Raw genomic sequence first — 26,256 nt, 5'->3', positions numbered from 1 at the left:
CAACGTCCACGACATCTTCATCGTTTGATACTTCTATTCCTCCCTCGTTACTATTACCACTATCACTGCTTTTCGCTTCATCTTCTATTGTGCTTAGTTGTTCTACTTGTGTTGAAGGCGCTGCACTACTGCTGTTATTTTTTACTATAGCTGGAAACTCCGGGAGTGTTTCGCCAGGTAATCGTGGCAAGGTTGGCAACGTCCTGCACCGACCACCGAACTCGTAATCTCGCGGATCGCAAGGGTTCGGTAGAATCTCCTTCCCGGTGATTTCATTGATGAGAAACTTCTTGTTGTAATAATTATCTAATCTTTTCTGGTCCAGCATGGATTTATCCTCTTTCGTTTTCGCTAATAAGTTTTGGATGAGCTCACTCTGCTCCGGGTCGACGCCACTGAAGGAAGGATTTCCAGCTTCCACTTTTTGGACGTTCCCGAACGATGCGATGGTAAGCGCCGCGCTCGCGACTATAAACTGACGGAGTATAATAGGATGTTTTTGATGATCGTATGCACGACGAGGAGGAGAAGAAGAAGAAGGCGTTGGAGGAACGCACGAAGAGAAAGAAGGTGCCACGCAACGAAACATTTTGTTTCTGTGTTTTGTTTTTATGCGGACGGAGTGTTTTGAAAATGCTGACATGATGAGAATTCTTGACTTCTTGAGATATTGAGCGTTCTAAAATTTGTATATTAGTTCTTCTTTGATTTCGAAAACCCGCCGACACCTTTCGATTTCTTGAATCCACCGACGACACCTTTACTTCCTTTCTTCTTTTCCAGTTCCTTTCTCTTTCCAATCGTGCTACTCTTGACCGTGGCCGCGCCGAAGAACGATTCCAAACGATTTTGAGAAGCGACGCCGGCTTTCGCTTTTTTGATTCTCGCCAAGGCGTTGCGAACGCGCTCTTCGTTGAACGATTTCTCTTTGACCAAGAACTCAATAACGCCTTCTTCGTTCGGTTTGGACCATTTCAATTCCAAGTTGTTCGTATCGATGACTTCGGGTTCTTTGAATAATTGTCTGGCTTCTTTGTACATGAAGTTTTCTGGGACGACGTATTTTTTATCCTTGATGTTCTCGAGGATAGTTTCGATATTTTTATATTCGCGAATCAACTGTAACGCCGTCACTGGACCAATACCACGGATTGAGTCCGTGTAATCGCATCCACATAGGATGCACAAGTCGATAAATTGGTCGTAATCCAAATCTAAACCTTTGAGAACCTTATCGAAATCGTACTCCGCGATGTCCTTCTTTTGCGACGCCGGCGCCATCAAGTTACGAATCAAACGCGGGCACGCAAACGTTAACGTATCCATATCTTCCGTAGCCGCTCCGTGCACTAAACCAGCTTTGCACATAGCCGCACACGTCGCCTCTGCTTCGCACGGCGCTTCAAACACAGGCACTCCGAGTAATTTCACCAATCGCATGACTTCTTGGTTTTGTTCCTTGGACACTCTTACGGTTCGTTTTGCCGCCTTCTCAATCGCATCTTTATCGCCCGTTTCTCTCGCCACTTCTAAATCCTTCTCCGCTTGGTCTCTCTTATCTTTTCTTTTCGCCAATTCTCCTCCTTTCAAAGTCGGTGGTTTTCCGTCAAACACGTACACCGGTTTAATCCCGGCTTCAAGCATCCGACACGTGCGAGACAAGACACCGATGAGATGTGCGGTGACTTGTCCGTTCTCGTCCGTTAACTGACTCTCCCCAGAGCGACCGACAACCATCTGTGTAGAAAACGAGAGAACAAAAAATAATAACGCGTCAGATGTGTTCGCAATGATGAGGCTGGATGAAAAAGGGATGCTTTGCCGATGAGAGTGATGAAAGCGTGAGACTGAGGATGAAACAAACTTTTTGAATTTCGAACGACGAACGATGTTTTTCTCACCAGATACTGATAGATGTGCATGGACGCGTCGATGGCTATTTTCCGGTCCAGGTACGATTGGAACTTTCTCTCCATGGAGCACCCCGGAGAGTGCTCGGCCAATAGTTTTGACAGACCTTTGATGCCCATTTTTATTCCTTATACTATATTTGTATCTGATGATGTGAATACATTTTATGGAGAGTCTCCTTGTGAATTCTTGCTTTTCTCTCAAAAAATTCTGTTGAACTCAAATACTGCTTGAGATCCCTTCGTCCTCATAGTATTTCTCACATCATACAAAAACAGTAATAATAAACCGAGACAACAACAACAACAACAACAAGAGATGGCGGGTTTACTCCAAGGCGATCGAGGAAAAATGATGATGAAGATCTATCACGGATCTTCTTTCGCGTTAGCCGGTTTAGTCCCAGCCGCGATGGTCATTCGAGACGGAAATTTACCCGTCGATTTAGCCTTGGGAGTTGCCTTACCGGTGCACTCGCACATCGGGTTAAACTTTGTGATTAGCGATTACGTGCCAAAATCTGCGCGATTACCCGCTCGTGCATCGGTGTTAGGCGTTACGGTGGCGACTTTATACGGGTTGTTCCAGTTGAACATGTACGGAGAAGGGGTTTCGAAAACAGCTAAAAGGCTCTGGAGATCGTAAAAAGAGGAGATGCGCACGCACTGGAAAAAGAGAAGAAGAAAGGAAAGAAGCTTACACGCAGCGAACCGCCTGTCTAGTAGCCATTATATATCATAGCTTTGTGTAGTAGATAAAAAATCACCTTTGTACAATATTTACACTTTTAATGCTGATCATCTTCATCATCACGAAGAAATCAGCTTCGTCAAGACTATCCATAATCTCGCACCTAAGAAGTTGTTCGTTGTCCGTACGAGAACAGAACCCGCTCTGGAAATTTTTGGGGGCAACTTTTCGTAAATAACTCGTTCAATACCGTTGACGATTTGGTACCTGGTATTCGCAGACACGGACATGTGGATACCTCCCAACATTATGGATTGTACGAACACGCCTGGAAAGAATCCAGCCAAGTTCCCTCCCAAAGCCTTGGCAAAGAAAGTAGCCACCGTACACGTCGCGCTACCAATGACTAAATAAAATTTCGCCTTTGCGAAGTAACACCCTATCCGCTCTTTTATCGAGTAGTCGCCAGCTTGAAAGACGTGCGCCAACGCAGGCTTACCTCCACCGCTACCATCTTTATCAACAGAGGAACCCGTCGGAGCTAAAAAATATACTATTAAGGTATCATTCAACGCCGCAGAGAGCATTTGAACGAGCGCGGCCAGTCGAATAGTTGGCGTCCACGCTTCCGAATTCAACCCCGTCACCCATATCAACACAGAGAGCGTAATGAGCTCATCGATACATATTTCAGTTAATAACTTAAAGACAAAGTTCTTATCGGCTTCTAAGCGCTGATTAATCCCACTCTTGAACGATGCCAAGGCGTTCTCGACGAACATTTTTCCTCTCCCAAAAATAGAGGAAGGGGTCTTTTCTCCATCCTCATCGGGCCAAGAGGAAGCACCTCCGGCAGCTGTCGTCGAATTTGTTATCGTCAACGCTCGTGAAAGCGCGACAGTTTGATAATATTTACTGCTGCTACTACTACTCGCCTGTGTCTCTTTATTCATATCATCGTTTTTACTTCCATCGTCGATGTAATTCGTAATCCTCACGAGCGACGACGACTTGCTCTTATTATTGCGTACGGACGCGATTCGAGGCCGTTGGAACAAAAAAGATGTCGAGGACGATGAAAAATCGTTTCTTCTCGCCGGGCTGCTCGACAGAACATATCGTCCCCGAGACTGACGACGACGAGAGGAAGCGCAAGAGAAGGAAGATGATGTGACGTTCTTCGGGGAAGAGAACGAAGTTGCCATCGTAAACATGGTTGTTTGAATAACTTTATTTAATAGGGGTAAATAAAATAACGACCTTTCGGGGACGTTTGTTGAAGTGAATTTTTTTTTCCCGCTTTCCGCGGGATTCCCCCCTTCGCCCTTCAAAGTCATCGTGCATTCAAGACAACTCGTTCTCTCTCTTTCTTATTCGTCGGCACGCGAGCTCTGGACACATATCACATTTATACTATTTTCAATTTAAAAATTGGTATGTTAAATGGTCATTACAAAGAATATATTAAAGGCTAAATTAAGCGACGACTCGGCTCCACGGGTGGTCGATCTCACCGTATTGTATAGCAGTCAGCGTGTTCGTCATCCTGACTTGAAACGCGTTTTCAGAAAACGCGTTTTTCGGTACGGAATAATCGATGCCATCGTACGATATAGACGAGATAGGTTGAATAACCGCAGCCGTCCCCGTACCGAAAATTTCGTATACGTCTTCTCTAATGAACGCGTCGAGCACTTCCTGCAACGGCAACATTCTCTCCGTGACTTTACACTCGCCCCACTCTCTCGCTAAATCAATCACCGACTGTCTCGTGATTCCGGCTAAAATAGTTCCATCTTCTAAGCTCGGCGTGACGAGCTCTATTTCCCCCATATTATTCTTCCAAAATAGAAAAATATTCATCGTACCAGCTTCAGTGATGTATTGCTCCTTATCGTACACGAATAACGCCTGCGATGCGCCTGCATTCGCGGCGTCTCGTTGCGCCATCACGGTTGGACTGTAGTTACCTCCAAACTTTACGTTACCAGTGCCCCCTGGCCAAGCGCGAATCCATTTCGAATCTACAGCAAGTTTAATAGGAACGAAACCAGATTTAAAATACGGCCCAACTGGTGACATCATCACGTATAAATGAGCTTCTGATGTTTGGGTTAATCCTAACCACGGCGTGGTGCTAAAAATCAAAGGGCGTAAATACATCGCGTAGCCTTTCTTCCTCGGTATCCACTCTTTGTCAACTTTTAAAAGCGCTTCGATGCACTTCAACAATTCCTCGCCGTTAAAGGCGGGTAAACATAATCTAGAGGCGGAAAAGTTTAAGCGCTCCATGTTTTTCTCCGGTCTGAACATACGAACGTTGCCGTTCGAATCGATGTATGCCTTCATCCCTTCGTAACACTCGTTGGCGTAGTGAAACACGTGCGCGAAAGGGTGCAACGCAATCGGTCCGGATTGAATGATTTGTGGATTCGACCATCCAAGTCCGTTCCGCCATTCAACTTTAAGCATGTGGTCAGAAATAACCTGCGTTTAAAAGCGAGCAGAAGAGAGAAGAGAGGTGAGTTTTGAGATTCAGATGTTTTCGTCTCGAGAACTCAGACAGAGAGAGAGAGAGGAAAAGGGAGTCTGAAGGAAAAGAAGAAGAGGATAGATAAATCTTACCTTGCCGAAACCGAGTTGTTCGTCCGGGCATCGAGGCAACGGACGCGTCGTCGGATATATCTCTAAATTGGCAAACTGTTAATGATATTTCAGGAAGATTTGATGAGAAGAATCGTGTATCTGTCAGCGAGATGTTTACGAGAGAAAAAGATGACGAACACTCCCCGTGTTGTTTGAGAAGGAGAGAGAGAGAGAAAAGGAGTTTACAATTTCAATAAGCGCGCGCGAGTTCACCGCTCTAATAATTAAAAGAAAAAAGAAGCACTGCTCACGTTCACATCTTGCATCGGTCCGCTGAAGTTGATTGGCGTGTTCGCTCGGTTGAGCTGGAGCGATTTACGCGGTGATCGCTGCGCCATATTCCCGGAGAAAAAAATATAAACTCCTTCGTCGTCGTCGTCGTCGTCCGAGAAGTCGCGCTTTTTCGAACCACACGAAAACTCTCTTTTCTCTCTTTCCTTTTTTTGTGCACGGGTCTGTCTCGCTTCTCTTGCTGACGGAGAGAACGCCACACCCCCAACAAGCAAGAGGAAGAAGATACGAAATAAAAATCGGCACAAACAAAGAGAGCACTCTCGCGCTTTTCTTTCTTCTCTTCGTGTGACAGAAAAAGTACGCACACTCTTACTCTCATCATGGCCACCACTTCAACCGTGATGAAGTCGAGCGCGATGATGAACTGCTCTCAGCAGCAGCAGCAAAGATCATCGTCGTTGTCGAGCAGACGAATCTCTTCTTCGAGCAAAAGATCCATCGGGGTCTCTTTGAACCGTAGAAAACAAAATTCCTCTTCGTCTTCCAGAAAGGAAACCGTCGTCGTCTCGGCATCTTCGGCCAAGATTAAGGTTGTCGGATGCGGTGGCGGTGGTGGTAACGCCGTGAATCGCATGATCGAAGCTGGCGTCTCGGTAAGTTTATGCGCAGAGCGCATAGCTCTTCGTTCATGTTTTCTACACAAAGCGCTCGCTCTCTCCACGACGACGATTCGAAATTGTCTCAGAACATCTCTCTCTCTCTCTCTCTCTCACTCGTCTCGCGCGTTTTTCACCCTCGTCATCGATCGATCTTCCACGTGTTGTTGTTTCTGTGTTGCAAGACGTTGTTCGGCTTCCATTTATCGGCGCGATCTGACTGTTTAAGAGAGAGCTCGCGCGCGAGGGAATCACAATTTTCTCTTTTTTGTTGAATTTGAATCTCCTCGTCTCTTTCTTTCTTTCTTTCAAGAAAAGCAACAACAACAACAAACAACGACAACATGACGCGAAAGAAGATACTCCTCAAAAACTCACCACACACGCTTCTCCTCTCACTACGAAACGCATCATATGAACAGGGCGTTGAATTTTGGGTCGTAAACACGGATGCGCAAGCGTTAGTGAACGCGCAAACTGTCAATGTATGTCAAATAGGTGAACAAGTTACGAGAGGTTTGGGATGCGGCGGGAACCCGGAACTCGGGGAAGTTGCCGCGAACGAAAGTCGAGATAAATTGAACGAAATCGTGAAAGGATCGGACTTGGTGTTCATCACTGCTGGTATGGGTGGTGGTACGGGCTCTGGATCTGCCCCGGTTGTTGCGAGAATGTCCAAGGAAGCTGGAAACTTGACGGTCGGCGTCGTGACGTACCCGTTCTCTTTTGAAGGTAGAAGACGCATCGTGCAAGCGACTGAAGCTATCGATGCCTTGAGAAAAAACGTGGACACTTTGATCGTCATTCCCAACGATCGCTTGTTAGATGTGTGCCCGGAAGGCACCCCGTTGCAAGAGGCGTTCTTGTTGGCGGACGATGTTCTCAGACAAGGTGTTCAAGGTATTTCCGACATTATCACCGTCTCTGGTTTAGTCAATGTCGATTTTGCCGATGTTAAAACCGTCATGAAAGATTCCGGAACCGCCATGTTGGGTGTTGGTGTTTCTTCGGGTAAGAACAGAGCGGAAGAAGCCGCCGTGGCAGCCATGTCTGCGCCGTTGGTTGAAAATTCCATCGATAAAGCCACCGGTATTGTCTTCAATATTTCTGGCGGTCCGGACATGACGTTGCAAGAGATCAACACGATCTCCGAAGTCGTCACGGACATGGCTGATCCAAGTGCGAACGTCATCTTCGGCGCAGTGGTCGATGATAAGTTTTCGGGTCAAATTTCAGTAACAATCATAGCAACCGGTTTCACTCCTGCGATGACGCAACGAGGTGGATTTTCTTTTGAAGCTCAAGAGCAAGCGCCGCCGCCGCCACCGCAGCAGCCGCCGCAACAAAAGAGAGGGGGATTCTTCGGGAGATAATCATCGTGGAAAGAAGAGATGAATTAAGAGAGAGAGAGAGAGAAAAGGAAAATCTGTAAAAAAGAAAAGAATGAATAAAAAGAAATCCGAGACCACCGCGCGCTTTCGAACATCTTTCGAGCAATTTAGAACGTTGTGATTATTTATGATACTCCATTGTTTATAATAATATACACTTTCAAACATAATTGCATCAACCATGTTACTAGTACAGAAAGAAAGTTTTCTTTCTCAATCAATTCGATTTTGCTGATTATCTTCCGGTTTATCGAACCATTTTGATCGATAATACTTCAGCATTCCTCTCATTTTTACTACCCAAACTAAGTTCAACAGGAATCCGCCGAAAATCAAAACAAGCAAGATTCCTCTCACAAAGCTAGGTATAATTTTATCCTCTCCCTTCCCAAACCGAGGAAGTAAAAGCAAGATTCCGTGTCCAAACATGATCACCCGCACAAAAATAAAAACGTAGCTAAAAACGGAGGAAATGTGGTATTCTAATCTATTTCCGGCGGGTAAACCTCTGTACTTCATCCCAACTTTTTGGGCGATATAATCCACAATCGGAAGCGTGTATTCCATCTCCTTACACGACTTGATGAACCATCTCATGTTCAAAAATGGCGTCGACGCTTCACAAATCGTCAAGTATCCCAACATCAACGGATATCCTCCGTAAATATACGCCGAAAATCCAGCCACGAAAAACAACACGTGGTGAACGACCATATCGATGCCCCCCAACTCTGGAAAGAGGTGCACCACGTGAAAGAAATCCTGGATCATGTACGACAAAAACGCCACAGAAATGAATTCACAAAACGCCACGAAGCTTCCATCCGTTGACTCGTACAAAATCACTTGTTCGTTCTGCGGCGCGTTGTACAACGCGCAGATTATTTTCACCCCTCCCCAGGTGAGAAAAGTGGCGTGCACCGTGCTCACGCAATACGAAGGCGCCGTTCTCTTGAATAACTTTTCCTTCTCTGAATTATCCGGTAAGACGTTCAAGAAGAATTTGGAGAGAACGAATTGTATCTCCCAGAAAATCACCCCGGCGAGGAGCTTGATGATTTCCACCATGAACGGTTGCGAAAAGAAGGAGTTGGAGGAGGTGATTTCATCGCTCAAATCGGTTGCCATCGATTCCATCTCCTCCTAGATTTTCTTTTTCCCTCCTCCTCTAATAAGAAGAGTAACGACGACTGAACAGTTTATATGCGCGCGCACAACTACAACCACAACTGAGAGTAAAGTAGTACTGTTTGTTTGTGCGTGTGTTGGTGATGTCCTGTGCGCGTGGAGAACAGAGAAGAGAGTCTGATGATGAAACGTGTATATTCTTTTTCTTCTTTTATCTTTTTGGGTGGAGTGTTCACGGGTTGAGCTGACAGGCAACATGCATGGCATAGAGTGAAAAGACAACCTCCTCAAAAAACACGAAGAGGCAAACTCTCTTCTTTATTCGTTAGACGCGCTCGCTCGCTTTTGGAGAGCGCTCTGATAGGTAGAGAAGAACACGACGACGCGGTTGTAAAAGTAGTAGGAGAAGAAGAGGAGGAGGTAGAACAAAAGGTGAGAGTGAGAAGAAGAGCAGAGAGGATCAACAACAACAACAAGAACAAACATGTCGTGGCAAGAGATGATTGAAAACTTGCAAACCGTCGCGTTGCCGGACGGCACGCAGCTCGGGATGTTGAGCGCTTGCGCGATTTGCGATCTGCAAGGGAACTTATGGGGTCAATCCGAGGGATTCCCCGGAATTGCCACGGATGAAGCGCAAAAGTTGATGGAACTCTTCGCGGATCCTTTCTCGCACTGCGCGAACGGGATATACATTGGAGGCACGAAGGTATACTAACATGTTTCCTATTTATTCTTCTTCGCATCATCGTCTTCCTCATCCGGTTCAACATCAGTCGTTTTTTTATTTTTAAACTTTTCTCACAAAAATACTCACAAAAACTCGTTTTGTTTTACAAAACAGTACGTCTATTTAAACGGTTCGGACGAAGACGGAGGGGTCGTTCGAGGGAAGAGAGGCACGGAGTACGGTTTAGTCGTGAAGAAGTGCAAAACATGCTTCGTTATTGGTATTCACGGAAACAACCTGGAGACGCGACAGTGCTCGGCGCACGTGGAGGGGTTCGGCGAATATCTCGTCGGGCAAGGCATGTAGTTGAAGAGAGAAAGACGTCGTTTATGAAATATACACACAAAAAGAAAGTTCTTATTCTTACGCGCTATTAGTATTAAGTACTCTACATTTACAATTAATCTATGGTTCATCCCGCATGGCGCGCGCTCGCGCGAGCTCTGCTGCGGATGAAGAGCCGCCTGCATTCTGCGACGAAGACGTGCCTTGAATGCCTTCGGCTCGAGTCAACTTGGGCGTTTTGCGCAATCTATCGACATTCAGTCTACCATTCAAATCCTTATCTAAACCACCCGCGCTCCAACGTTCTTTCTTCATGCTCTTTTTCTTCTCGAAACGTAAACGCTTCTCGGCTTCGTGCGCTCGAGACCCAGGCTCGACGTTTTCGTCGTCGTCGGCTACAATTTTCCTGTGCGCCAAATCGTCGTACTCTTCCTCTTCCTCGTCGTCACCTCCTTTCTTCCTATTTTTCCTTTTAGCTTTTAATGGTTTCAGTTCCTCGTCGTCGTCGTCATCGAAGTCGTCGTCCACTTCGTCCGCATCGTCCTCGTCTTCGTCCTCGCCTTCTTCATTTTTTCGTTTCGTCGCGTTCGCCGCCTTTTCTGCTTTTGCTAATCTCTTCAGCACTTGCGCTCTCGCCTTTTCTTTCTCCGCTTTATCCTCCGCTTGCTGCATGGCTAATAAACTATTCTTGATCTTCGTCGCCATCTCCCTTTGCGCCGCTGAAGCTTTCTCGGCCTGCTTCCTCAGTTTCACCTCTTGCTTCAACTCCTTCTCCAACGTCGTGAGTTCCGTGCGCAACTCTTTCGTCATCGCGTTCAAGTCTAAATTATCGTGTTTACACCGTTCCAATTTGCTCTCTATTCTCGCCACCTCATTAACTTTCGTCGTCGACGTCGTTACCTCCTCCGATAACGACGTTCTATCCTTCACGCATCCGTCTAATTTTTTCTGCAGCGTTTGTTGCGATATCTCCAGCGCCTGATTTCTCCTCTCTTTCTCCTTCACCTCTTTTTCCACTTTCGATAACTTCGTCTCTGCCTGCCTCGCGTCTTGCTCTCTGTGCGAAGCTTTCGTCGTCATTTCCCTTAAATTCCTCTCTAACTTGAATTTCGATCGCTCCAGTTGCTCTTGACTCGACTGCATCGTCTCTTTTTGTTGTAAAAACTCGTGATATTGAACGTACGGGAAAAACGTCGCCAATACGAACACAAAGACGAACAGTTTTTGGAGGAAAGAGAAAAAAGCTTCCATCTTACTCCTGCTCCCATCCCAGACAGACGACCCCGAGTTGGAATACTTCACCAGACCCATGAATACTAACAGCAACGATGAATAGTATCGGCGGCGTGGAAAGGAGAGTGAGAGAGAGTAAGAGTAAGAGAGCTCTTCTATCTCTTCCGATGATATGAAGAATGTTTTTGTTGATTGATTTTTTTCTCAAGCAAAAGTCGCTCCTCTTTTCTGTTGTTGTTGTTTTTTCTTAGTTTTTGTTGTTTTTGATTCCTTTTGTTTGCATGAGGAAAGCACAAAGGCAACAACGAAACGTCATTTCTACTCCCCTTAATAATAAACACCACACATCACACACACATATAAAAGAGACAACCACACAGAAGAAGATGTTATCCCCCATGATTTTATCGTCTAATGTTACCACCACTCGCGTGGCGTCCTTCAGATCCTGCTCTTCTTCTTCTTCTTCTTCTTCTTCTTCTTCCAGCGGTAAAAAAATGCTCCAATCATCATCATCATCGACGTCGATGAAAAGAACATCAACAACAACAACAAACTTTAATAAAAGGTTGACAGAACAGAAAAGAGGGAGAAGATCTGCGATGATAATCAAGAGCGGCAACGGCGACGATACGCTGAAAAACTTGGAGTCTCTGTTACCAGAGGACGATTCCGAACGGTTGCAAAAGGAAAGAGAAAGAGAAGCGGAAGAAAAATACAAGGAAAAACAGGAACAGAAAAGATTAGCGGAGGATTTGGCGAGCGCGATTAAGAACCAAGAGAAAAATAAGAAGAACACGTTCACGATGGGTGACGACGGGGAGTACGATTTTGCGCAGAAATCTATCGCCGCGTTGTGCTACATGTTACCTCTGCTGGACTCGTTGAAGTATTCAAAATTTCTGTTGATTCAGTTCCCGCTCGCGTCGTTGGCGTTGTTACCGCTGAAGCCGCTGATTGAGTTATGGTTCGCGCTTGGGTTCTTACAAATTGCCGTATTTTTTGGCATGTATTTGGGCGTAATACAAAACCAGAACATGTCAAGATTTGTGAGGTTTAACGCGCAACAGGCGATTTTGTTGGATATTTTGTTGATTCTTCCGGACGTGTTGACACGATTGTTCGCCGGGATGGACGGGCAAGGACCAACCGGAGGAATAGGTCTCCAGGCGGAAGTGATTATGTTCAACTCAGTGTTTTTGTATACCTACATCTCTTGCCTCGTAGGTTCTGTATCCGCGACGTCGGGTAAAACGGTCAAGTTGCCGCTCATCGGGGACGCGTCGGACTCGCAAACGAGATAATAAAATGGACACTTTTTAATACTATTCGATACAATCACAACTACAGCGACAAAAACGACAACTTCACATTTCTAATTGACTACAGTTTTACATCTCGAGCATGTCGCTGCGTTTACTCTTTGGTCGTCGCGCGGGTGCGGCTTTTTTCTTCTTTTGGCTCGAAGATGCATCTACTCCCGCGTTATCCTTGATGAAGGACACGGTTCCTTTTCGTACTTCTCTGTTCTTCTTCTTCGTAGCCGCCGGTTTCTTCTTCGCGACGACGGCTTGCTTCTTCTTTGCTCGCGCGCTCGATTTACCTCCCCCCGCAGGTGCAGCTGGCTTTTCTTTAATGTCGCCTCGCACGTCCGCTAAGATAGATTCAAAAGATAAACCAGCTTCGCCGTATCCGTCCGAATCCGAGTCGCCGTCATCATCTTTTTCGTCTTTATCTTTGTCATCTTCTTCTTCCTCGTCGTCGTCGTCGCTTCCAAATTTATCGAGAATTTTATCGTCTAAACCAGGACCGTCTTCGTCGTCGTCTATTTCAACATCCTCGGATTCAGAAGCTTCACCGCCATCTTCGTCTTCGTCATCATCTTCTTCGGAACCAGCAGCCGCTCTGCTTCTTTTTCTCGTCTGCCCTCTTTCGTCTTCTACTTCTTCCACTTCGTCGTCTTCGTCCAACGCATCCTCGTCTTCTTCGTCGTCACTACTTTCAATTTCTACATCCTCTATTTCGTCATCTCGCGCATCTTCGGCGTCGAACAATCCATTTGCGCGCGGAATTCGTCGGTTGACTTGTTTCACTAACAAATCTCTCGCCGTTTGCGTCATCGCTTCAGCGGCGTCGCGTTCTGATTTTGATACGTTTTCGGACACGCCCCCGCCGCCGTTCTTGGCGCTCTTAGCGTCTCGAACTGCCGCTAAGACGTCTTCGCTCGGCGGTAGCGAGGGCGGTGGTGCAAAGTAAGGAATTCGACCGCGCTGCCAATCAAATAGAATAGACTTGGCTACCGAATTTAAATCGGGTTCACCCCCTTTTAATAATTTGCCTTGATTCCTCGCGACTTGTTCGAGAAAATGCGTCGGCGAAGTCCAAGACGCGACTCGGTAGGCTCTTCGCAAATATTCCGGCTTTACTCTCGCTACGACGTCTGGTATGTGGTCCGCAGCGTCATCCATCTTCTCTATTCTAACAACGCCTTTCAAAACGGCATCCGTATCAGTATCCTCGGTATCGTGATACACGACGCCGGGACAATCGATGAGAAAAATACGCTTGGTCAAGTTAACGTATTGCCAAACTTTCGTTTCGCCAGGAATCGGAGCCGTCACGCACACGCGTTTCGTTCGCAAAGCGTTGATGACGCTTGATTTACCTACGTTTGGATACCCAATGAATCCTACGGAAATATTTTGTTTATCGGACCTCAAACGAGAGAATTGTCTCAGGACAGATAAGAGCGCACCCTTCCCAAACGGATTCGTCACCGAGGCGTGGAACGCGATGGTCGGGTACTCCTTCGATAACGCGTACAACCATCGTTTGGTGACCCATGCGGGAACTAAATCAACTTTATTGAGCAATAGAATCAAGTGCTTGTGCCGTTTCATCGCGTCCATTTTCAAATGCTTCTCTAAATGTTCGCATCGCGTGCCCAAAGGATCCCTCACGTCCAACACTTGAATCAAAACGTCCGAAGAGTCGACGACTTTATACAATTCTCCCCAAATTCTTTTGGATTGTCCTTTTTGAAACAGTTCATCGCCACCGGCTTTCCGTACACCATCATCTGCAGTCACCAAATCGCGGTCGTGAAGTGCTCCAGTCTCTATGCCTTCGTCGTACGCTTCTCCCGCCAGTTCAGCGGTTTGCGCCATCGCCATTATGTCGTCCATTTGCAAGTTTGGCTTCTTCCTCGTTTTCTTCGCTCCAAACACGCTCGAAAACGGCGTTTGGTTCAACAACTTCACTCGTCTCGATCTTCCTTTCTCTGGGTCCGCCAATAACGACAGGGGAAGTTTCTTCTGCTTCAAAATCACCTGATATCCGTCCGCCGTTTTCTCCGCCATCTCGTCTCTAAACTCAGCCAGTTGCTTCTGGCCTATAACTCGTGTATTCCCGAACCATCTTCGATCGGGAACGATTCTCGTGCTCGGTAACTCCTTCGATTGTAACTCTTGCTTTAAAATCTTCCCTTTTTTATCTCGTATCGGTCGTTGTTTGTACATTTTCAATCGTCTCACGGTCGCCGCGCTTCTTTGCGAGTTCCCGTGCGCGCTTCCTTTCGTTCTGTTTTCCGTGCTCATGGAGTGTTTCGGTTTCGCCGCACCACCACCACCTGCACCACCACCCATCGGCGATTTCTTCTCTCTCGTCTTCTTCGCCATCTTTGTAGTATCTCTCGGTCGTCAAATGTGTGCGTTTGTGTGTGTGTTTGTGTTTCAAGCCGGCGGGCGTCCGAACGACAACGCGAAAATGAATGCGGAGAAATTTCTTTACGCCGCCAGACAAAAAAAAGCCAAACTTTTTGTGATTTGTGTGATTTGAGTTTCTCTCTCTGCCTGCAAAAGTGCGTCATAAAAATAAAATTCCTTTCTCTCCTGGGTGAACCAAGAAAGAGCGCACACCTTTTCGGCAAAGGTAAAAAGAATACTCACCGCACGGATAAGGAAAGGAGGACGATGGAAGCGAGCGACGACGATCGCAGCAGTCACGGGTTGACCTGTCACACCGCACCTGTACGTTTTATATTGATTTATATTATAGATTCTTTGTTCTTTCACGTTTCACCTTTTCTCGCTCCAGTGGCTGACGGCGAATCGCACACTTTTCTCTTTCTCTCTCTTCTGTGTGTACTCATAAACAGGGCGTCATCTTCGAGTCTACGGACGAATTGAAAGCGCACTATCGAACAGATTGGCACAGATATAACTTGAAGCGAGACACGAGCGGATTACCGGTGGTTGGGAAAGAACTGTTCGACCGAGTGGTGATGCAAGCGGAAGCGAGTAAGTCGGCGTCGCAAAAAGTGGTATCGAACGCGCACTTGAAGAGGAAAGAGGAAGTGCCGAGATCGGTCGCTCGAGCGAGACGATTGCAAGAGTGGTGCGATCATCACAGAGAAGAAATCGAAGAGGCGGAGAGAAAAATCGCAGCCGGAGAAGATTTGTGGGAATCTTCAGAAGAGGACGACGGGGATGACAACGGTTCGGATTGGGAATCCGTGGACGAAGACGAAGCGGAGGCTGTTTTAGCGAGAATTGAGTCGATGAACATCGAAGAAGGAGAGGAGGACGAAGATGAGTTTCCAGATAACGACGGAAATTCTGCGACGGTTACTCTCGCGGACAACGGCTTTGAGTTAATCATTCACAGACCGGATGGCCAAACGAAAAGAATAGGACCGCGAGAGCTCAAGCGTTACTACAAACAAAGACACAAACCATCGGACGAGAGAGAAGAAGATGAAATCGCGAGAGAAGAACTGTACGAAAGAATGACGAAGCACATCCCGGAGAAGAAATTAGGCACAGTTAAAGGCGAGAGAGGAAACGGCAACGGTTTAGCGCAGAGATGGGTGAAAATCAATCAGCTGCAAAGGCGTTCGGAGAAGAGTCAGCAAAAGTACATGGCAAAGTCGCACAACATTTTTGCCGGTTCTGGGAACAAGAAGTTTGACATGAACATGCAAAACGCAAAGACAAAGTTACCAAAATCTGTTCCGTATTAGTCTGTATGTAGTGAATGGTTGTAACTTGATGTAGGATACCACAAAGTAATCGTAAAATCACACCATATCGCTTGCCTCGAACATGTCAAACACTTCCCAGAGCAAGTCAAACAACAATAATAATCTCGGTGTGCGTCATAAAAAATCTCACATAACTACCACCTTTTACTCCTCGCTCAACATTGCGAACATCAATACATCACGAATAAAATGAGTAACATACGCACCATTCACGATACTCCAACAGCGAGTAGCAACCGTTTTTCCATGAGTCCCATCGGTGGAAACCCGATATACGTTGGAACTGTGTTTGGGATTGAAATTACTCTTCACCCGTTGTTGCTATTGTATTTCGTAATCTCCGCCGCACTCCCGTGGTTGCTGAATTCGTCCACGATGACGATGAAAGTTTGGTTATATTTAGTCGTCGTGAACATTCCTTTGTTGTTTGGTACCGTTTTACTGCACGAATTGGGCCACTGTTTCGCGACTAGAAAAGTCGGAGGCGAAGTTCATGGCATTCTGTTATGGCCTCTGGGAGGACTCGCATACATCGGTCACAGCGGAGATGCTAAGGATGATTTGATCGTCTCCATAGCTGGTCCTTTAACGCACATACCTCAAGCACTGTTGTGGTATGGATTATCTCAAGCTTTTACTCGGGGGACGTTTATGGACATGTTGTGCGTTCAAGCCTTATGGCTCAATATCTCGTTGATGCTTTTCAATCTCTTCATTCCCTGCTATCCTTTAGATGGAGGTAGAATTTTCGCAGCGTCGTTGCAACTGATGAAAGTGAGAGTTGATATCGCAGCAAAGATTTGCGCGTTCGTTTCATTAGTGTGCGCTCTTGGCATTGGTTTGTATGGCTTTCTTTATAATGAAATAATCGCCATGTTCATCGGCTTTTGGTGCGCTCAAGAATCGTATAATCTCTACGTCCACACGAAAGAAGAACGGTTGCAAGAGCATCAGCTTTTCAGTAAATACGCTATCGAGACGAACGATGGCCCGTACAATCAAATTTAGTAGATTTTCTTTTCTATTTTGTCATGCAGCGTTGTATAATATTACATACCTAGTAGTTCCTAATAATAAAATAAATACGAGTCTTTTCTCTCTCTCTCTCTCAGCGCGCGTTGATGGATGAAGACGACTTCGTTGAAAAATCAAGAAATACAATCGGGTCCAAAGCCTCTAAGCGCTTAATCTGAGCCTCAGTTAATTTTCCTTTTCTGTACGCCTCCTTTTGATCTTCTATCCAGGCTTTGATGCTGTTTGCTTTCTGCAAATTTACTACCCTTTTCCTACTCACGTAATCTGACATTTCCGATAAATTTTTCAACCACGCGGCGGAAATAGGCGTTAAGTCGACGCCGATGATGGCTAATTTATCCAACTGTCTCTCCGTTAACTCACCTTTTTCAGCCATTTCTCTCGTTTTCATCAGCCATACCGCCAAAGGACTTCCCAAAGGAGGCTCTGCATATTGTCCTCGCTCGGCTAAAAACATGGCCATATCCGAAGCGGATTCGTCAAAAGCAGTCAGTCCGCCTTGGAAATTTATGTTCACCACTGAAACGGTACTCTCCGCCTCGTCTTCGTCGAGTTTTAAACCTAAAGTACGCAATCGAAACTCGCGTTTCTTCGAAAGTTTTCCATTCTTGAACAACGATCGTTGTTTCGCAACCCACCTTCCTAAACCGCCTTTCTCGCGTTCGGAATAACTCGGATCGCAGTTCCCGGTGATGCACTGGTACTCAACCAACTCGTCGAACCAACTTTCCCAGACCGTGTTTGCTTGTAAAACCTTGGTCTCTGGTTCTAATGCGTCGAAACCTACAATATCGAGCAAATACAGTTGCTCTTGAGCTAACGATCCGGATGTTCTATTCAAGCGCGTCTCCAAGACCCATTCTCTCAATGTCTCTGGCGCTCTCTTCACCAAACCTTTCGTTCTCGCGTAATACGTTTCCTTCACCTGGCCGCTTTCGTCTCTCAACGGCGGTCTCCCAGTCCGCTCGCGCATTCGAACTCTCCCTAACGTACCTCCACTCTCCGATAACTGTCTCGCGGCGTACTCTAATAAACTAAAATTCCATCTCGACTGCGTCGGTGAAACCGCCAACACCTGCGGCGCCGCTCGGATAACTTGTCGAACTTCTTCCTGAGACAAGCCGCACCTTCTAAAAACTTCTATAGCATTCTGAGCATTTTCCGCGATGAGTTTCATCCGTTTTCGATCGACTAACGCTCTGCCTCTGGCGGTAATCCGCCACGCTGCCGCGGCTGAAAATGTCGCCACCGCTTCGTCTTCTGTAAAACCGACGACTTCTACCAAGTAATCTTCCACGTACGCTTGCATGTTACTCGGTCGTTTTCGAGACGCCAACGGTTCAATCACGCGTCGTTTCTGTTTCAAAGATGGGAAAATCTCTTCTCCCCATCCTTCGCCTTTCCTCTCAAGCTCCCAGACGAGTTCGGTGTTGATTTGATTAATCTGCGTGCCTCTGTTTGCGCTCGGCGGAGCGGGCGAAGGTGCCGACTTTGCCGAAGATATTCTGCTGCCGCTGCTGCTCCTGCTTTGGACATTTTTCTCGGAAGAACTCGCTTGCAACTTCGATCTGCTCCGTCGATCGTCTCGACTCCTCTCTTCCTCCTCGTCGTCTTCCTCGCTCTCCTCGTCCACGGATCGACCGTAATCGATCGAAGACGCGCGGACGCAGAGAACATCACCATCCCTTCTCCTCCTCGTTTCCTCCCTTACGCAAAAGCCGAAGGAGAACTGGTTTTGGGAGCCAGCGTTGTGCAGATGACGCATTTTCTTTCCTCCTCCTCTTCCTTTTTGCATCGACGACGACGATACAGACGGATGATTGGAGATCCTCGCCAACATTCCGCGCATTATCTCTCTTTGTGCCTCTCTTTACTTCCTCTTACGAACTGTGATCATTTGTTCATCTCGTCGTATGCGCGTGGTAAAAAATTCTATGGGGATGATGCAACAAATCGTATCTTCTTCTACGACTTTAAAAGAGATCCAAACACAAAAAAAGCTTTGGTTCAAAAAAATAAATAATGAAAATAATTAATGAAAATTCAGGTCCCAGAACTGACGGACAAAAACCAGTTTTTAAAGCAGTTCAGTGCAGTTCAGTCTTATAAAGAATACAAACGCCACACACGCGATGGGACTCAGAGCGTCGAAACCAAAACACGTCCTGAATGCTACGACGACGACGACGACGACGACGGGCACCCCCCAACAAACGACTCCCGGTGGACTTCGCGTGCGTATTTCTTCTTCTTTGTATTCTTCTTTGTATTCTTCTTCTTTGTATTCTTCCCTGCATGACAAAAAATGAACGAATCGAATAACGCTCTCTCCTCTTCATCCCCTTCTTCCTTTCCTACATCCTTATTGAACAACGACAGTTGACGAGTAAGCTTTTGAGAAGGTTGGAAGGGTCCTCCTCCGCCACCTCCTTCTCCTCCGCCTCGTCGAACGCTTCTCAACAAAGACGACGGGAAAGTGGTGGGAGCATTCCCTCAACCTCATCATCGGACCATTATTTCTTACAAACGAAACCGGAACTCGCGCAGTTACTCCAAACGACCTCGAAATATAACGAAGCCTTATTAAAACACGAACAAAATGAAATAGATAGCTTAGCGAAATACATCAAAGAGATTGAAGCCGTGGAGAAGAATCCGTACGAGGAAGACTTTAAGAGCGAGAGCGAACGCGAAACGTTGAGCGCGGCGAAGCGTAAACTCGAGACGTCTTCGAGGAAAGTGAAAGAGTGCTTCGAGAAGGAGTCGGAAGAGTCGGGAGAAGAGTCGCGATTACCGACGAGGTGCAGAGCAGTCGTCGCGGAGTACGAAAAGTGCGGGCAAGAGGCGTTGGAGGCGTTCGTAGAGGCAAATAGAAGTTGAAATCATCACATAGAGAGTAAAAATAGAATTTTTCTCTTCTTTTTCTTATTCTCGTAACGACCTGCGGCAGAATATCTCACACGCGTTTGGAAAAAAAATGTGCTTCAATGTTTGTCGTCGTGATGGTGGTGGTGGTTTAGGCCAGAGATGATGAAGAAGAAAACATCATCATAAAGGGATACATATCATCATCACCATGCACCTCGATGAAGCCGTCGCGGTCGGATCCTTCCTCGTCTGCGTCGTCTGTTCGCACTTGCTCAATCGTCAAAGGCACGAGCGACGGATAATTCACGACTCTCGCTTTCAGCCGTCCGTGGACGAGCGATGGAGGAGGAAGAGGATAAATATGATGAAGATGAAGAAGAAGAAGAACAGAAGAAGAAGCAAAAGTTACGCGTGGAATGGCGATGATGACGATAACGACACTCCTCGCGCGATGATGAGAGACGGAAGGAAAAGCGGAGAGTCGGAAACGAGATTTCACGACGTGTCGGAATACCTCTCCTCCTCCGACGAAGCGAACGAGAACGACTACGACATCGACGAACTGTTGGACGGAGACTATTTCGAATCCGACGTCGACGAGGACTTTTTCGACACTCGGTCTCGTTTATCCTCAACAAATAATGTCAGCTCGACGACGACGACGACGACGGGTGGTGGTGGTGGTGGTGGTGGTAGAAGAAAACTCGGCGAGTTGCCGGACGAAACGGCGTACCAGATTTGGTCCACGGCAAAGCTCCGCAACCATCCGTGCGTGCCGTATTGCACGTGGCGGCTGAACGACGAAAACGATACAGCTCAAAACGGAGGACGAGATATGCTTCTCGTGAGAATAGGCGCGGCAAATTCAGAGCTATCTCACGAAAACAAGCAACTCATGGACCAAGTGATGGTGTCTACTTTATACCACGGCGTCAAAACGCGCCTATTAGATCGAGACTATCGAACAGTCCCAGGTCAAATAGACGTCCTCATCGACATGCACGGATGCGGTTTAACTAACCCGCCTCCTTTTGACGTCATCGCGAGAGGCTTATCCGCCATCGGAGAGCTCTTTTACGAGCGCGCGAAAGTCCACAGGATCGGTAACCCGCCGCGAGGAACGCAGATTTTAATCAACGCCGTCATGGTGTTATTACCGAAAGAGATGCGAGATTCCGTGAAGATTGTCGTTTTGAGAGACAAACAGAGCGACGAGACCATGAAGCGCGCGTACGAGGCGAAGTGTTTAGTCTGCGATAGCATGAAATAGAAAAAATTTAGAAATGCAATAAGGTTTTAGACGATTAAATAATAAGGAATGCGCAATCGATGAACACGAAAGAACAAAGCAAAAAGCATAAAGCAAAAATAATTGAGTGAATGCGCGCCCTTGATTAAACTTCACTTGAAGTCATAACTGACAAGTAACAACAACAACAACAACAACAACAACATTAACTTTAACGCAACAACATGGTATCATTATTACGATCATCGCGTCTTTCTTTTTTCCTCCTCGTGTGTTTTTGTCTTGAATTCCTTCTTTCTCCTGTCCTCGCCGGTGGTCACGGAAATTCCGCGTTATATCACGAACTGAAACGGACGTACGGTTTCGGGAACAAAGAACCAGACGCGGTGCACGATAAACCTCCGGAACCGGAGGTTAGGAAACCAGCGAATTTGCACGAAGTCGGGAAAGATTTAGACCACGAAAAGTTAAAGGAAGAGTTTGAGTTGTTTCCGGAGCATCACAAAATCGATAACGCGGTTCACTGGTCGGGGATAACCGCGTTGAAACAAGGGATAAAACTCGGGAACAACACGTACGTGCAAACGACTTTAGACTTAGGAGCAAACGTGAACATGACGTTGAAAGGTTCGAGACCGATCCATTTTAGCGCCGCACACTGTCCTTTCCGCGAGCAAGTGCAGATTGGGAAGACGTTAGTCGAGCACGGTGCGAGCGTCGTGGATGTCAACGAAGACGGGTATCAACCCATTCACTTCGCTTCGAGGATGTGGCAACCGTTATGTATAAACTACGTCGAATGGTTGCTACGAAACGAAAGCGTTGACGTGAACGAGCGACGCTCGATGGGTAACGAGACGACGCCGTTGCACGAAGCAGCGTTACGATCTTCGCTGAAAATGGTCCAGATGTTAGTAGAGAAAGGCGCGGTGGTTGACGCCTTGGATACCGACGGCGATACCGCTTTGCATAAAGCGGTAAAAGGAGATCACTTGCCGGCCATGCATCACTTGTTGAAGAGCGGTGCAAATCCCCACTTGAAGAATAAACGAAACGTATCGCCGTTCGAGTTGGCGCAGAAAATGAAAAAGGATTTTGACACGATGCAAGTATTTAAGAAAGATTACGGTTGGAAACACGATGCAGGACTCGCGCACACCGAGTTGTAAAAGATTTTGACTTTTAATATATGTGTTGTACAACAAGAAATTTTTACAATGCATGTACTCTATCGATACTATTATTATTTATTTAGCTTCTATCGCTAATTTAGCCGCTAATTTAGCTTCTACCGATGCTTTTTGGTGGAAGGAAAGGAATGTTCGGATGGGACTCAGGTGAAGCGTCCGGGTCGGGTTTCCACATCTTTATCGTTTTGTCCGCTTCGCAAGAAATCAATCTCTCCCCAGTCTTATCGAAACCCAGCGCGAATATGCCAGCTTCGGCTTCCATGGAACCCGGTTGAACCTGCGTTTGTAACGATTGGAAGCAATGTCCGGTTTCGTAATCCCAAAAGCGCATGCTACCGTCGTCTCCTCCAGAAATCATGACGTTGTCTTCGTTGAGCGCCATGGCGTTGACGATGGCGTTTTGCTTAGATAACATGTTATGCTTGAACTGACCATCTGGCAAACCAAACTTCTTGATGTTATCTGCCGAAGCGGAACTAAACTCCCAGTACTTCTGATGCATAACCATCGCGCGAACCCCTTTCTTGTGATGCGTCAACGTCTTCATGCACTTACCCGCTGCTAAGTCCCACGTCTTGATGGTCGAATCGTAACTCCCCGTGATGATTTGAGGATCTACGTTCTCGGTAATGATCGATCCTACGGTTGATTCGTGTCCAGACAAACAAAAAACTTGCGCTTTTGTGCGCATATCCCAAACTCTGCACGCAGAATCTCGACCACCAGTCATCAATATATCCAAGTCCGGATGTAACGCTATCGAATACACGCCGCTCAAGTGGCCGTGGTAGTTTCTAATCACTTTATTGTATTCTAAATCCCAACACTTGACTTTCTTATCTGCACCGCACGAGAACATGTACGGATGCTTGTCCGAAATGGCTAATCCCATCACTTGCTCGATGTGACCGGTCAAAGTTAACTTCAACCCCCCCGTGGCTAAATCCCAAATTTTTATGCAACGATCTCCAGAACCGGTGGCGAACCACTCGTTCGACTTGTCCACAGCAACCGAGCGCACCCATCCTTGATGACCCGAGATGACTCTGTATAACTTCCAAGGTTTCTTCCACTCCGGTCTCGGCCACTTGGACGCTAAATTTGCCGTCACGAGCGCGCTCGATTTCATATTTGCGTTTGCGCCAAAAACCGAAGACTTTGAAGCGGCGTTTGCGTCTGCGTTGAATTGCACCAACGCCCCACTCTTCTCTCCCAGTTCTTGGCTCTTCAACTTGGCTAAAATTCCACCCGACGCGTTCGCTTCCACCTTTTCGCGAACTGGTTCGTCGATGAAATCGATCAAAGATGCCAAGTCCGTTTTTTCGTTGTCGTCTGTAAGTTTCCTCTTGTTCTTTGCCGCCAAATTCGCTGCTTCGGCTAAACCAGGAATGGTATTTTCGAAGCGCTTGTTATTACTCGCATCGTTTGCTCCCGCGGCAGAGTTTGCTCTGTTGTTGTTGTTGTTGTTGTTGTTGTTGTTGTTGTTCTTATTGTCTCTGGATTTAATCTCCGGCGGTGCCATGTGCCGCACGGCTTCGTATTCGTCCCGAATTTTCACGCTCATTTTTCGTTCGATCGAAGGTCGATGCATGAACATTTCTTCTTCTCCTCCTTCTTTCTCTCCAATCGAGAACAACGCTTTCGTTCTCTTGGCGGAAAGTTCCGCCAGCGCTACCGGGTCTGGACCTTTCACTTTCGTCATTTCTATTGTTGTGGCTGCGTTTTATTCGTCGTATTTAAAGAAGGAAGGAATGAAGAATTGTGTTTCCGAGCGAAGGCGGCTGTCAGCTTGTGAAGAATACGAAAAAAATGAAAAAGAAAGAGAGAGAGGGAGAGAGGAAGAGGAACAGTGAGTTAGTATTTTCCTATGTTCGTTCATGCATTATTTTTCAATCTTCTTCTACTCTTCTCGCTCGTCGTTAATCACGCGTATTCTGCTCGCGTTTTTGGTCAACCAAAGCGCAAACTCCGGCGAACGCGCTAACGATTCCAAAGCGGCGTTCGTGGATTCCGTTTCGAGCTCGTCGGCTTCCTCGGCGCTTAAAAATCTTCCCCGAGAGTTACTCGCGAGACCAACGGGAGGCATTCGCTTTTTATCCTTTCCGTTGGAGCTACTCGTCGTCGTCGAGAACGGGGGAGGCGATTTCTTTTTACCCCCACTGTTGCTATTTTTTGTCGTCTTTTTACCGCTGGAGGATCCGCCACCTGGCGTCGGTTGCGGCGTGGCGGGTTCGCTTTTGTCTCCGCCACTAAACGGATTCAAATTCCTAACTAAACTGAACGGTGAAAGTGATGACGAGCGCTTATTCCGTGTTTCGGAATCTGCGTTTTTCTCCATTGGTGTAAACGGTGAAGGCGCAACGCGCGGCTCTGGATCCATCGTGGCTGGTAGTCTGCGACGAAGTTCGTATTCAGTTTCTTCCTCTTCGTCGCTGTAAAATTCATCGTCGTACTCGAACGATTTTCTATCGTCGGAAGATTTCTTCTTATCGAACAAATGAAAAGTAAACGCGTGAAATGCAAGCCGTAAAGTTCTCTTCACGTCTTTTGCGAACGCTGCGGCGGGACCGGCTACGATTGTACTTCCGGCGAGGAGTGCAAGCGTGTTCCCGGTTTGCGCGTCTCGAGTGCAAAACTTGAGCATAATCACGCCAAATACTGAAATGGAGAAGCTGGTAAACTGTTTCCAACCTTTCACGACTTCCCCGCTTCTGTCGTCTACCACCCATTTCTTGACGAACATGACGCCTAAACCGGAAGATACCAAGAAAAATCCAACGACGAGCAGAGCTATGTAAATCGTCTTTGGTTCATCGGGATCGGCGTTGCGAAGGACGCCCCACGAGGCGCGTATCGGCTTAGACATCCCTCTCCAAAGGTACTCTAATACTATCTTCCACTTATCCACGGGCACAAAATGATACGCAAACGTCGTCACGAGCGTTGAACTGATACCGAAAAACGTTCTCGTCGCTCTTCCCGACGGCGTCAGTCTCGTCAATTGGAGAAGGACTAAACAGAGCAACATGGCTGTCGATAAAGACATCGCGGCTATGTAAAAGCACCACGGAGATGTGGCAATGACGGGTGCTAAGGTCATCGAGCTAATACCACCGACAAATCTCAAGAACAGGTTTGAATCAAAGTACTCTCGAACGGTTATTTCATACGTCACCTTCCCATTAGATTTTCCGCCAGAAGGGTTGCATTGCAACACGTACACCGCGCTCTTCTCTTGGAACGGACTCATGTTTGCGACTAAAGTCGATGGAGACTTCTTCGTTGCCTTTGACGAACTGCTGCGACTATTTTTACTACCGTTACTATTACCACTCGTGTGTGCCTCATTTTTCTTCTTCTTCTCCTCTCTCTTCATCTTTAATCGTCGATATTGCCAATTCTTTGCCGTCCTCTTCCCTTCTTCCTCTTCCAAAACGTCTTCCTCTTTCCCAACCTTCAACGCGCACTGATTCGCTTTCACGCTCCCGTCTGCATCTTTCAACGCTACCTCAATCGCATCAAACGTTCTCCAAATGGCATATTTTGGGTATCCCTTGATAAAGAATCGGCTCTGTTCTTCTACTTTATTCCAAGGCACATCTTTCCCTTTGGATGCGATTTTTGTTTCACCACCGCTCCTCCTCCCATCGTCGTTAAAAGAGACGACGACGTTTGAGTCTGTTTCTTGTGTTCCCCCTCCTCTCTCGTCGTAAAGGTTGTTGTTATCATCGCAGAGACTCGTCTCGCACAACGCGAGAAGAGTGAGAGCGAAAACAAACAGAGCGACTCTTCTTCCTCCTCCTCCTCTCATTATTATAGCGCGGCGCTCTCTCGCAGGGTGTATATCTAAGAATACAGTTCCTTTCTTATTATAATAACGCCGATGTGGTGTCTTCCCCTTTTTTTTTGGTGCTGGCGGTTACTGGTCTCACGCAAGTGTCGTCAAAATCGCTCAAAAAAGCAAAATGT

The 26,256-nt window shown here is 46.7% G+C and overlaps 18 protein-coding genes across 18 annotated transcripts; 8 read left to right on the top strand and 10 right to left on the bottom strand.

The window, feature by feature from the left end:
* Nucleotides 1–33: 33 nt before the first annotated feature.
* Bathy01g05230 (predicted protein) lies at nt 34–589 on the bottom strand (the record flags this gene model as incomplete). Its single annotated transcript, XM_007515229.1, has 2 exons — nt 34–84; nt 146–589. 2 exons carry the CDS (start codon nt 587–589, stop codon nt 34–36), a joined length of 495 nt encoding a protein of 164 aa, XP_007515291.1.
* A 104-nt stretch (nt 590–693) lies between these two features.
* On the bottom strand, nt 694–2,030 carry Bathy01g05220 (predicted protein; the record flags this gene model as incomplete). The annotated part of the gene is made up of 2 exons (XM_007515250.1): nt 694–1,737; nt 1,902–2,030. 2 exons carry the CDS (start codon nt 2,028–2,030, stop codon nt 694–696), a joined length of 1,173 nt encoding a protein of 390 aa, XP_007515312.1.
* Nucleotides 2,031–2,229: 199 nt separating this feature from the next.
* Nucleotides 2,230–2,556, top strand: Bathy01g05210 (predicted protein; the record flags this gene model as incomplete). The annotated part of the gene is made up of 1 exon (XM_007515570.1): nt 2,230–2,556. One exon carries the CDS (start codon nt 2,230–2,232, stop codon nt 2,554–2,556), a length of 327 nt encoding a protein of 108 aa, XP_007515632.1.
* Nucleotides 2,557–2,720: 164 nt separating this feature from the next.
* On the bottom strand, nt 2,721–3,554 carry Bathy01g05200 (predicted protein; the record flags this gene model as incomplete). The annotated part of the gene is made up of 1 exon (XM_007515164.1): nt 2,721–3,554. One exon carries the CDS (start codon nt 3,552–3,554, stop codon nt 2,721–2,723), a length of 834 nt encoding a protein of 277 aa, XP_007515226.1.
* A 523-nt stretch (nt 3,555–4,077) lies between these two features.
* On the bottom strand, nt 4,078–5,585 carry Bathy01g05190 (branched-chain-amino-acid aminotransferase; the record flags this gene model as incomplete). Its single annotated transcript, XM_007515531.1, has 2 exons — nt 4,078–5,088; nt 5,499–5,585. 2 exons carry the CDS (start codon nt 5,583–5,585, stop codon nt 4,078–4,080), a joined length of 1,098 nt encoding a protein of 365 aa, XP_007515593.1.
* A 276-nt stretch (nt 5,586–5,861) lies between these two features.
* On the top strand, nt 5,862–7,510 carry Bathy01g05180 (cell division protein FtsZ; the record flags this gene model as incomplete). The annotated part of the gene is made up of 2 exons (XM_007515165.1): nt 5,862–6,134; nt 6,560–7,510. The coding sequence occupies 2 exons, from the start codon at nt 5,862–5,864 to the stop codon at nt 7,508–7,510; spliced, it is 1,224 nt and encodes a 407-aa protein (XP_007515227.1).
* A 231-nt stretch (nt 7,511–7,741) lies between these two features.
* On the bottom strand, nt 7,742–8,656 carry Bathy01g05170 (predicted protein; the record flags this gene model as incomplete). Its single annotated transcript, XM_007515179.1, has 1 exon — nt 7,742–8,656. One exon carries the CDS (start codon nt 8,654–8,656, stop codon nt 7,742–7,744), a length of 915 nt encoding a protein of 304 aa, XP_007515241.1.
* A 484-nt stretch (nt 8,657–9,140) lies between these two features.
* On the top strand, nt 9,141–9,692 carry Bathy01g05160 (predicted protein; the record flags this gene model as incomplete). Its single annotated transcript, XM_007515618.1, has 2 exons — nt 9,141–9,365; nt 9,501–9,692. The coding sequence occupies 2 exons, from the start codon at nt 9,141–9,143 to the stop codon at nt 9,690–9,692; spliced, it is 417 nt and encodes a 138-aa protein (XP_007515680.1).
* Nucleotides 9,693–9,791: 99 nt separating this feature from the next.
* Bathy01g05150 (unknown protein) lies at nt 9,792–10,982 on the bottom strand (the record flags this gene model as incomplete). The annotated part of the gene is made up of 1 exon (XM_007515502.1): nt 9,792–10,982. The coding sequence occupies one exon, from the start codon at nt 10,980–10,982 to the stop codon at nt 9,792–9,794; it is 1,191 nt and encodes a 396-aa protein (XP_007515564.1).
* A 203-nt stretch (nt 10,983–11,185) lies between these two features.
* On the top strand, nt 11,186–12,208 carry Bathy01g05140 (predicted protein; the record flags this gene model as incomplete). The annotated part of the gene is made up of 1 exon (XM_007515463.1): nt 11,186–12,208. One exon carries the CDS (start codon nt 11,186–11,188, stop codon nt 12,206–12,208), a length of 1,023 nt encoding a protein of 340 aa, XP_007515525.1.
* Nucleotides 12,209–12,295: 87 nt separating this feature from the next.
* Bathy01g05130 (predicted protein) lies at nt 12,296–14,581 on the bottom strand (the record flags this gene model as incomplete). The annotated part of the gene is made up of 1 exon (XM_007515744.1): nt 12,296–14,581. One exon carries the CDS (start codon nt 14,579–14,581, stop codon nt 12,296–12,298), a length of 2,286 nt encoding a protein of 761 aa, XP_007515806.1.
* Nucleotides 14,582–14,875: 294 nt separating this feature from the next.
* On the top strand, nt 14,876–15,924 carry Bathy01g05120 (predicted protein; the record flags this gene model as incomplete). The annotated part of the gene is made up of 2 exons (XM_007515738.1): nt 14,876–14,932; nt 15,061–15,924. 2 exons carry the CDS (start codon nt 14,876–14,878, stop codon nt 15,922–15,924), a joined length of 921 nt encoding a protein of 306 aa, XP_007515800.1.
* Nucleotides 15,925–16,134: 210 nt separating this feature from the next.
* On the top strand, nt 16,135–16,953 carry Bathy01g05110 (peptidase M50; the record flags this gene model as incomplete). Its single annotated transcript, XM_007515236.1, has 1 exon — nt 16,135–16,953. One exon carries the CDS (start codon nt 16,135–16,137, stop codon nt 16,951–16,953), a length of 819 nt encoding a protein of 272 aa, XP_007515298.1.
* Nucleotides 16,954–17,053: 100 nt separating this feature from the next.
* Bathy01g05100 (predicted protein) lies at nt 17,054–18,745 on the bottom strand (the record flags this gene model as incomplete). Its single annotated transcript, XM_007515467.1, has 1 exon — nt 17,054–18,745. The coding sequence occupies one exon, from the start codon at nt 18,743–18,745 to the stop codon at nt 17,054–17,056; it is 1,692 nt and encodes a 563-aa protein (XP_007515529.1).
* A 1,311-nt stretch (nt 18,746–20,056) lies between these two features.
* Nucleotides 20,057–21,118, top strand: Bathy01g05090 (unknown protein; the record flags this gene model as incomplete). The annotated part of the gene is made up of 1 exon (XM_007515604.1): nt 20,057–21,118. One exon carries the CDS (start codon nt 20,057–20,059, stop codon nt 21,116–21,118), a length of 1,062 nt encoding a protein of 353 aa, XP_007515666.1.
* Nucleotides 21,119–21,321: 203 nt separating this feature from the next.
* On the top strand, nt 21,322–22,266 carry Bathy01g05080 (predicted protein; the record flags this gene model as incomplete). The annotated part of the gene is made up of 1 exon (XM_007515260.1): nt 21,322–22,266. One exon carries the CDS (start codon nt 21,322–21,324, stop codon nt 22,264–22,266), a length of 945 nt encoding a protein of 314 aa, XP_007515322.1.
* Nucleotides 22,267–22,378: 112 nt separating this feature from the next.
* Nucleotides 22,379–23,989, bottom strand: Bathy01g05070 (predicted protein; the record flags this gene model as incomplete). Its single annotated transcript, XM_007515600.1, has 1 exon — nt 22,379–23,989. One exon carries the CDS (start codon nt 23,987–23,989, stop codon nt 22,379–22,381), a length of 1,611 nt encoding a protein of 536 aa, XP_007515662.1.
* A 198-nt stretch (nt 23,990–24,187) lies between these two features.
* Nucleotides 24,188–26,098, bottom strand: Bathy01g05060 (predicted protein; the record flags this gene model as incomplete). The annotated part of the gene is made up of 1 exon (XM_007515524.1): nt 24,188–26,098. One exon carries the CDS (start codon nt 26,096–26,098, stop codon nt 24,188–24,190), a length of 1,911 nt encoding a protein of 636 aa, XP_007515586.1.
* Nucleotides 26,099–26,256: the final 158 nt, after the last annotated feature.

Source organism: Bathycoccus prasinos (assembly GCF_002220235.1).
Source record: "Bathycoccus prasinos genomic : Chromosome_1".
Lineage (NCBI taxonomy): Eukaryota > Viridiplantae > Chlorophyta > Mamiellophyceae > Mamiellales > Bathycoccaceae > Bathycoccus > Bathycoccus prasinos.
The sequence above is the reverse complement of the archived record's forward strand: the minus strand, read 5'-3'. Positions and strand labels throughout refer to the sequence as shown.